The sequence below is a fragment of the Chelonoidis abingdonii genome, chromosome 10 (assembly GCF_003597395.2).
Source record: "Chelonoidis abingdonii isolate Lonesome George chromosome 10, CheloAbing_2.0, whole genome shotgun sequence".
NCBI lineage: Eukaryota > Metazoa > Chordata > Testudines > Testudinidae > Chelonoidis > Chelonoidis abingdonii.
The window spans coordinates 71,771,243-71,780,118 of NC_133778.1; the positions used below are offsets into that span (position 1 = coordinate 71,771,243).

Consider the following 8,876-nt stretch of genomic DNA (forward strand, 5'->3'; position numbering starts at 1 on the left):
AACAGTACAATACAAGAGTGCTCTCACTTAAAGCTATACTTTATTTAGTTTCAAGCACTTACTCACATCCACAACAGGTTAGTAAAACACCTCCAACCCTCCATAATTACTGAAGTTTAGTGTGTATCTCTTGAGTGGTACAGTGAGAGCTGTGGGATTGGCCTGGCTTTCAGCTATCGTTGAGGGCCCTAAACTGAGTCCATGGAGTGATCCCAAAGAGACCAAACCTCTCTCCTCTTATTTATCCTTGTTAGTAGACAACTGAAACAACAATCAAAAACCTTGTTAGGCAAGCAGTTTCAAAAGCTAAGCAAGAGGTTTCCTCAGATTACTAATTAGGCAAATATATTCCTGCAGGGTCTGTGTGCCTTGAGGCCCTGACAGACACATGCCAGAAGGCAAATATAGATACGCTTCTTGTTTGTCTCCTAAAACACAGACCCCAGCATGTTCAACAGAGACTTCATGAGGGAGGGGCGCAGACAAAGGTTGAGCAAGAGGCTGAGTCCTCCTGGCTTAGTCATGCTAAGGCTGCACAGGCCTGCAAAAAGGCCCAGAAGTTTGGCTGCTGTTAGCAACAAGTATGATAATCAATATATTACACTATCAGTAGCGGTCCCTAGCCTTTAACTGGTCCTCCAAAATCTCCCCATACAATGAGAGAGGGCCCCGGAGACCTGGCTCTGGCAAAGGGTGAGGAAGAGCAGGACCATAAAGAAGCTGGGGGGAGTAAAGGCTCTGGGGGGAGGGTGTGCCCCACAGCTGGGCTCTGGGGGATGCAGGTATCTGGGCTCTGGGGTGGCCCCACACACAGCCCCCTCCAACATCCCCCAACTGGAACCGGGTTGTCACAGGGGTTTAATTCTCTACTCCTGGGGCAATTTTTTGTTGTCATCTCTATTGTGACATTCTTATAAATTACCAAAGGATTTTAAACTGGAAGCCATTATAGTGTGTTCTTTGGACAAATAAAACAGGCAGCATTTTAAACTGTGTGCAGATTTGTTTGGTGCAGAATCCCCCTGGGGAGTTGTATTTAGGCACCTAACTACCATTGAGGCTCTGGGTCTATGGGCGTGTCACTTTCTTGCCATGCTCTGGGGCCGCCTTTGACGGTTAGTTCCCTGGTGCCCTGCATCTCCACCGGGGCAGCCCTGCCTCGCTCATGCCCAGCTCCATCCAGTTCCCCTGGGCGCCTGCCCCTGAAAACAGGGCCTCGGGGGCATGTGTAGGTTGGAGGGGGAAAGAGGCAGGGCCCGGCAGGTGGGTTGCGGGCCAGGCTGGCTCCGCTCTGTCCGCCAGGGGCCGCTGTAGCCCTACGTCTCCGCTCGGGCCCTGGCGGCCGGGCGGGCGGAAATTGGCTGGAAGGCACTTCCGGCGAGAGACCCGGAAGCGGAAGTGGCCGGGGGTCGCTTCCGGCAGCGGCGGCGTGGTCTGAGGTAGGTAGTGCGAGAGCGCGGTGTGATGGCGGCGGCGGTGGAAGTGGTTGGGGCCTCGGCCTCGCTCCTCGCCCTGGACCCGCAGCTGCAGCGCGAGTTCCAGGACAAGGTGCTGCGCGTCCGCTCCGGCAGGGGGACCAAGGTGAGAGCCCGGGCTCCATGGACCGCGCTGGAGCTGCCTGCGGGGGGGCGGGCCGGGGGCTCCTTCCCTTCTCCCGGGGCTGTGGAGTCACGTCTGGACAGTCAGTGCAGCGGCACTGGGGGATCAGCTGCGGAGGAGAGAGACGTTTCAGACGCCGAACAGCCAGAGGCTGCCTAAAAAAATTGACTGTTCTCCCCCCTCGTCTCCCTCTCACCCCACCTGTAGAGTTGAGGAACAAGCTCGAAAGTCGCGCAGAGCCGCGATAGTGAAGATACTTGGCAGTAGGGTTTTGTGTTCAAACCTGGGTGGGTGTATTCGTGCCATGAGTGTGAAAATTGTACTCGGTGAGAGATCGGCTAGGGAAAGAATACAGGAAATCAGTCAGGGATGCAGCCTACTTCGGAAGATGAAACTAGGAATTGTTTTACTGGGATCAGATCCGTGGCCTTTTGTCTCCTTTTGTGTAAGGTGGTGACTAGGCATAAACGTTCCTGTGTTTTTAATGTTACCTGTATTTTTCCTTTTCACAGCATGAGAAGCTGACTCCTGGTGTAATTTATTTAGGGCATATCCCTAGGGGGCTTTTTGAGCCACAAATCCAGGAGTACTTCAGCCAGTTTGGAACAGTCACCAGACTTCGGCTTTCAAGAAGTAAAAAGGTAAAAATCATAATTGCTTTGAGTTGTTTAGCTTCCTAATTGCAGTTATTACTGAGTTTTTCCTACTTCCTCCAGATCCTCACATTCATTTAATAAACTTTCCCCATTAGAAGTGAGCACTGGCCAGGAGTTATCTGCATATTGGTGTCCTCGTTATTTTTTATTACCATTTCCCAGAACTTCATTGAAGGCCCAATTGTTCCACATTAAGATGCAGGAAGTAGCAGCCTTTCTCCATTGGCGTGGATAACATCATCTTCAAAATCACTGAAGCTCTGACTCTTGGATTAATCTTTGGCACCCTCTCACTCCTTCCTACATTGCCAGAGTGTTACCAAGTTTAACTTCTTCAGCATTTCAGAAATCCAATTCTTTTCTATCCCAATGGCTAAAGCGTTTTTCTGTGTCCTTATCTCCGATCCCGATTGCTGTAACTTTCTCTCCAGCCTCCCTGACTTCCCTTCAATCAATCCAAAATGCAGCTGCTAAAATCTGTTCTCACCTGTCTTTGTGCCCTTCCCTCTGCTCACTTTAAGTGTGTGTAGCCACTAAAAATGCATATGACTGACCAAATATTGTGTACTCTTGTAGCTCTCTTCCCTTTCTCCTACTTTGACACACTTAGTTTTTCCTTTCATTCATATCTATAATTAAAGTGTAAGATCCGTGGGGCAGGGTTTTGTAAAGTGCAGAGCATGCTTTGTGTGCTGCACAAACAAAATCAGTTAACATAGTTACTAGTGCTAGGACTTGGACGACAGATTATGAAATCCTCACATCCTGGACATCCTCCTCCTCTTGATTTCCATTTTGAGAATGTTACTGATGTGCAGTCACTCCAGCCAATGTAAACAAGCAATATGGAGGAACACAGACTTTAAAAATGGGCTGCCATTTATACCAGGGTCTGAGAGAGCCTGATCCCTGCTCTTGTGTTCTAATAGTCCATTCTGGAAACAATGATAGCCTCTCAGAACACACAGAAATGTTTGCTCTTTAGGAATTCAGGATCCTCGTCCCATTTCCGAACTTCTAAAGCATTGATTGGTTTCACATAAACTTCACCACCTCAGAAGTATACTTTTACTTGGATGTTTATGTTAAATGTCTTGTTCCAGAGGCTGGCTGAACTTTGGTCATTGGCCTTTAAAACCTTTAATTTAAGTTACTGGTTTGAATCCAGCTCAGCTGATTACGGAAGATAACCTTGTTTTGAAGTCTCATCATTGACTTAGAACTTGTTACTTATATCTGTTTTGTAGTGTAGAGGTATCACTTGAAGTGGAAACCTTGTTGGCAGGGTCAGAAGAGGGAAAAAACTTGCCATTATCTCTTACCATAAAGATCGTCATTCCAGAAAAGAATAGAGATAAATAGGCAAGTGTTGTGAGGAAGTTGCCCCTGGTTCTGTGGTTAAACAGGGCTCCAATTCCAGTGCTGTGAGTCTAGCCCCTTACCTCAGAACTAAACACACTCAAGTGAGAAATGTTAGAGTAGTCTATATCTGCTGTAGAATTCTGAATGAATCTAACAGGAGAGAGAGTGCTTTTAAACTCCCTGACTACTTTGTAATACAAACGGCTGGCTTTAGATCAGGGTTGGCCAGCCTGAGCCACTCCCCATTAGCTCCCTGCCCCCCACTCCCAGCGCCTCCCCCTCCCTCTCCACACCTCCCAGTCAGCTGTTTCGTGGTGTGCAGGAGGCTCTGGGGAGGGGACGGGAAGGAATGGAGTGGGGGCCAGGACCTGTGGCGGGGCCAGGACCCGTGGTGGGGCCAGGGCTTGAGCACTGAGTACCCCCCGCCCTCCCCCTGGCACACTGGAAAGTTGATGCCTGTACAGAGAGCCGCATGTGGCTCTGGAGCCACAGGTTGGCCACCTCTGCTACTGAAAGGGGAAATGCCCCTTCATCTCATGGCATAACTTTTACTTAGCTTTTTCGTTTTGTTATGTTTGTTACTAAGTATGTTTATTTCCCTATATACATAACACAGAGCTATTGGTTATCTTTATCTCGTACATCATCATAGGCTAATTCTGCCTCAAGAGTCGTGAAGTGCTTACTGAGTTTACTGGGAGTTGTCTTTGTTGATCTGAGAACAGAATGCTCCTTGGAGCGTGAAAAAACAGTCTAGTGTAGTTCTCAGACATAGTGTGTAAACATAACCTAGATTTCTGATACTGTTGTCATTGTCTGGCAGACTGGAGACAGCAAAGGCTATGGATTTGTAGAGTTTGAATCAGATGAAGTTGCTAAGATTGTTGCCGATACCATGAACAACTACCTGTTCTGTGAAAGACTCCTAAAGTGTGAGTATATGAGACACCGGTGAGCGAGGGAAATGTGAGTGTATTGTTTCCTGGGAAGTCAGGGAAATTTTGCATTTTCATGTTAGAGTTTGAGCACACAAGGAGCTCTTCCAAGTGAATATCACCGATTCTCTTTTCCTTTCTCCATGAGTGTCGTCATCGTCGTCTGTCCCCCCACCCACCCACCCCCCCCATGCAATTCTTGCAGTCTTATGACTGCTAAGACTAAGATTTCCAAAGGGGTCTGCACCTACATTTGAAATTTTTTAGGGGTCCACAAATGAAAAGAGGTTGAAAATCACTGCCTGATTCTGCTCATTTCCTCTTAGGTATGTGGCACTGACAACTGTTGGAAGATGGGCTAGATGCACCATTGGTCTGACCATTCTTATAATCTGTGGAGATATACCTATCTCATATAACGAGAAGGGACCCCGAAAGGTCAATGAGTCCAGCCACCTGCCTCCTCTAGCAGGGCCAAGTACTGATTTTGCCCCAGATCCCTGAGTGGCCCCCTCGAGGCTTGAACTCCCAACCCTGGGTTTAGCAGGCTAATGCTCAAATGACTGAGCTATCCCTCCCCTCCTACATTCTTAACTGTTGATTTAGTGTGATATGCTTTGACACAGGTGAATTTATGCCACCTGAAAAGGTGCATGAAAACCTCTTCAGAGGCTGTAAGAAGACATTTAGGAAGCCATCGCATCCAGCAGTCAAGCGATATAACAAGAAACGAACTCCCCAAGAGAAGACGAGGATGACAGAGAGACTACTAAAAAATGAGAAACGATTACGAAAGAGGCTGGCTGAGAAGGGAATAGATTATGACTTCCCTGGATTTGTAAGTGAAGGCTCTTGTGGTTCTTGGTCAAGTATTAAATTCAAAGATCATGTCTAAGATTGTGCTGAATAGGAGAAAGTGTTGCATCCAGTATACGTGATTGATCTAAGAATGTTACATTTAATCTGGAGATTAGTGCAGAGATTAAATCACAGTGAGGACAGTGTGAGCGCTCACAGAAATCATGCAGTGACTTGATTGCTGGATTGTGCGCTCTAGCAGACTTGGGCAACATCTGCACTATGGACCTTACAGCGGCACAGAGGTAGCAGCACAGCTGTGCTGCTGTAGAGTCTCCCCTGCAGCTACTCTTTGCCAGCAGGTGATGTCTCCTGCCGGTGTAGCACTGTCCAAACCAGCACTTTTTTTGGTGAAACTTCTCAGGATTGTGTTTTTCACACCCCCTAAGTGACAAAAGCTTTACTGACAAACGTGGTAGTGTAGACGAAGCCTTGTTCTCTTTCTTTTAGAGAAATGTCTTTAACATTATACGTGCTTAATAGGACAGTGACTGACTTGAAACTTAATAGGACAGTGACTTTGATTCCTGTCACTGTTTGTTTTCCACTACTTGCTTATCCAAGACACTTGTAAGCCCCCCTATTACCATAGGACTCGAGCACCTCAGTCTTTTAATGTTTATTTTTGGTCTGCCCCTCTGAAGTACAGAAATGCTATTTATCCCTATTTGATAGAGCTGAGGTAAAGACAGAATAAGTGACTTGCTCAAAGTCACCCGTGAAGCCTGTAGCAGGGCAGGGAAGCCAAATATTCCAAGTCCCTGGCTAGTGCCCTAATCATTGGACCATCCTTCCTCTACTTAGATACTCTGTTTACAAAGCAATGGGATGAAACACTTAACTATTGCAGGGTCCAATTGTGTATTGTCAGTAGATATACAAGATCCCGTAAGGATTTTCTTATTTCTGTGATTGTGTGGTGGATGTATATACCAAATCACATTCCTTGACTTCTGTGGCACGATAGGTCAATAAACTGGTTCAGATGTAATTGGTGCAATAAAGATTTTATAACCGTGAAGAAAAAGTCTGTTGGCTGCATTAGGAGAATCTCAATAACTTTGCATTAGAAGGCAATTCTGTGTAATTACTTGATATGTTTCTTTTCATAGGCCGCACAGATGCCTCAGAAGAAAAAAAATGTTTCAAACTCAAACCTGAACATATCTGTGAACAGCCAGGTAAGATTCATCTGATCTCAGTGGGTTTCATGCAGACTAAAGGCACCAGAACTTGTTCTTCAGACGCATGACTGGTTACTGGAGTTCCCCTATTACTTTCATGAGCCTGTGTCCTGGGCCCTGTTGTGCTGGTGACAAACTGATTTTGTAGCAATAAGAGTTGCAGTGTGAGTTAGAGTGCATGCTTCTGAATGGAAGGCAGCATGTGCTGTCTGGAATAGCAGAGGTCTTAAGTGCTGTCTACACTAGAAAATTCTACCAGCCAAAGTTTTGCTGGCTTACCGTTACTGATAAGGTATGTTGACAGAATGCGCCAAATGTGGCTGCTTGTGCTACCCATGCATCATGTCCACCCGCCATGGGTTGTGTCATCAAAACGCAGTTGCACTGTGGGTAGGCATCCCAGTGTCCTCCACACCAGCTTCTGGCTTGCTACCCTTTAGGAAGTTTACACTGTGGGGTGGTTGCTGTGTATTATGGGATACCCTCATTCCTCTTAAAGGGCTGTAGGAATTTGATCTTGAATTCCACAACTTCCTGTTCCATCCCATTATCTACTGCTCTTTTACATGACATTTTCAACTTGTTTCTGCAAATATGGATGAAGAACACAACAGCTCAGGTCTCTTCTCCAGCCAACCACTGTTTAAAAAGAGAAAGTTGCATTGTGGGATTGTTGCTGGAGGACGACTCATACTCGTATAGCTATATGTGCTTCCACACTAGCACTGTGCCAACAGATGGTTTATTTCACTTGAGGAAATGGCAATAATTATTCCAGCAAACGTGGAGCATTTATCAGCAAGACCCAGGATTATATATGAATGGAAACCTGGGCCAACAGAAGGAAAATTGTGCCAATAAAACTTCTTAGTGTAGACCAGGCCGCAGTTTGCTAATCTGGTATAAATAAGCTAAAAGATGTTGGGAGCTGCCATCAGCCACGTAAAACGAATAGTGCTATGATCAGAAAGGTCAGATTCCCATGCTTGAGATTCCACGTTAGTCCAAAAGTCTAAAAAACACTAAGGTTTCACCTACTGCTTAGACCTGTCAGAATGAGAGTTTTGAACACTGCACCTTGGCCTTCTCCATTTTAATGCACACCTGGAAAAGTCCGGCTGTGTGTGTGTGTGTGAGGGGTTGAGTGCTCTCGTTTGGATCCACAGGAAAGAAGTGTCACAGCAGGTAACCGCACTGTGCGGTAATTCTGGATAATTGGGGAGGGGGTTGGCTTGTCTCTTGTGAAAATGGCAGAGGCGGCTATCTGTGGGGCTTACAAAATAAGAAAACAATGCAAAAGGAAATGGATTGTGTTGTAAAAAGATATTGCCATCGGGATGTGGAAAATGTTAGTTTCTACATGACTCTGGATTTATAAGGGAGCAATATCCCTGGCTCTTAAATGTCTTTACGTTCTTCATGACGCCTTCTGTTCATCTTTATTTTCCCTTCATTTCACCTTCCTTAACCCTCTGGAGTTAAGGAGTAATTATCTTAATGTCGAAAAATAGAGCAACTCATGACATTTGTTCAAGGGAATAAAAATTAATCTAATTCATATTTCCCCTGTACCATTGCTGAAAACACGTACAACTATTTTAATATGCAGAAATCGACAATCTATTTAGAAAGCTTTCCAGTTTATAAATCATTCGCACTTGATATCTCGTGGCAGTTGTTCCATGTGTGCAGGGAATCGGGCGGGGGACGGCTTGATGCCATATAGGATGTGTCTGTTAGGGAAGCTGTCCCTCTAATGGTAACTACCGTATTTGGTTTCTCTAGGACCCCACCCCAGTGTGTACGCCCACAGCGCTTGAGCGTCGGAAATCACAACCAGCAGAAGATGATGAAGATGAAATAACCATCAGACTGCCTCCAACAAGTATAAAGAGCACTGCTCGAAAGACCAAGAAGACAACAAAGCTGCAGAAAAAAATTCATCCAAAGAAACGGAAATAAACAAAGACGAAGCCTCTGTAGCCAAGTTTTTCTTAATTCCAAAGTATGCTTGCAAGCTGGAACTTACAGCAGTTCTTACTGACTTGTGTTCATTCTTGGTTTGTGTAGAACAGTGGTTCCCAACCTTCCCCATATCAGAGGGCCCCGTCCATCTAGTCTGGAGGCATTCCCACTTAGCAACAAGGGAAGGGTAGCCGCAGCCCCCCATCTGAGATTCCCTGCTATAGAAGATTCTCAGAACTCTCTCAAATCCATGTCTGTGGTGATCAGTGTAGATAAAATGGAAGTTTGTGTCCTAACGTGCCCACTGTCACTTTGAA

The 8,876-nt window shown here is 46.0% G+C and overlaps 1 protein-coding gene across 2 annotated transcripts; it reads left to right on the forward strand.

The window, feature by feature from the left end:
- The first annotated feature begins 1,405 nt into the window (after positions 1 to 1,405).
- On the forward strand, positions 1,406 to 8,576 carry NIFK (nucleolar protein interacting with the FHA domain of MKI67). Of its 2 annotated transcripts, none has more exons than XM_032763629.2 (6): positions 1,406 to 1,581; positions 2,112 to 2,240; positions 4,441 to 4,549; positions 5,179 to 5,390; positions 6,532 to 6,591; positions 8,380 to 8,576. In XM_032763629.2, exons 1-6 carry the CDS (start codon positions 1,465 to 1,467, stop codon positions 8,554 to 8,556), a joined length of 804 nt encoding a protein of 267 aa, XP_032619520.1. In that variant the 5' UTR covers positions 1,406 to 1,464; the 3' UTR covers positions 8,557 to 8,576. The 2 variants fall into 2 exon arrangements, with proteins under 2 accessions (XP_032619520.1, XP_032619517.1); XM_032763626.2 differs by having other exon boundaries at positions 1,407 to 1,581; positions 6,523 to 6,591.
- The last annotated feature ends 300 nt before the right edge of the window (positions 8,577 to 8,876 follow it).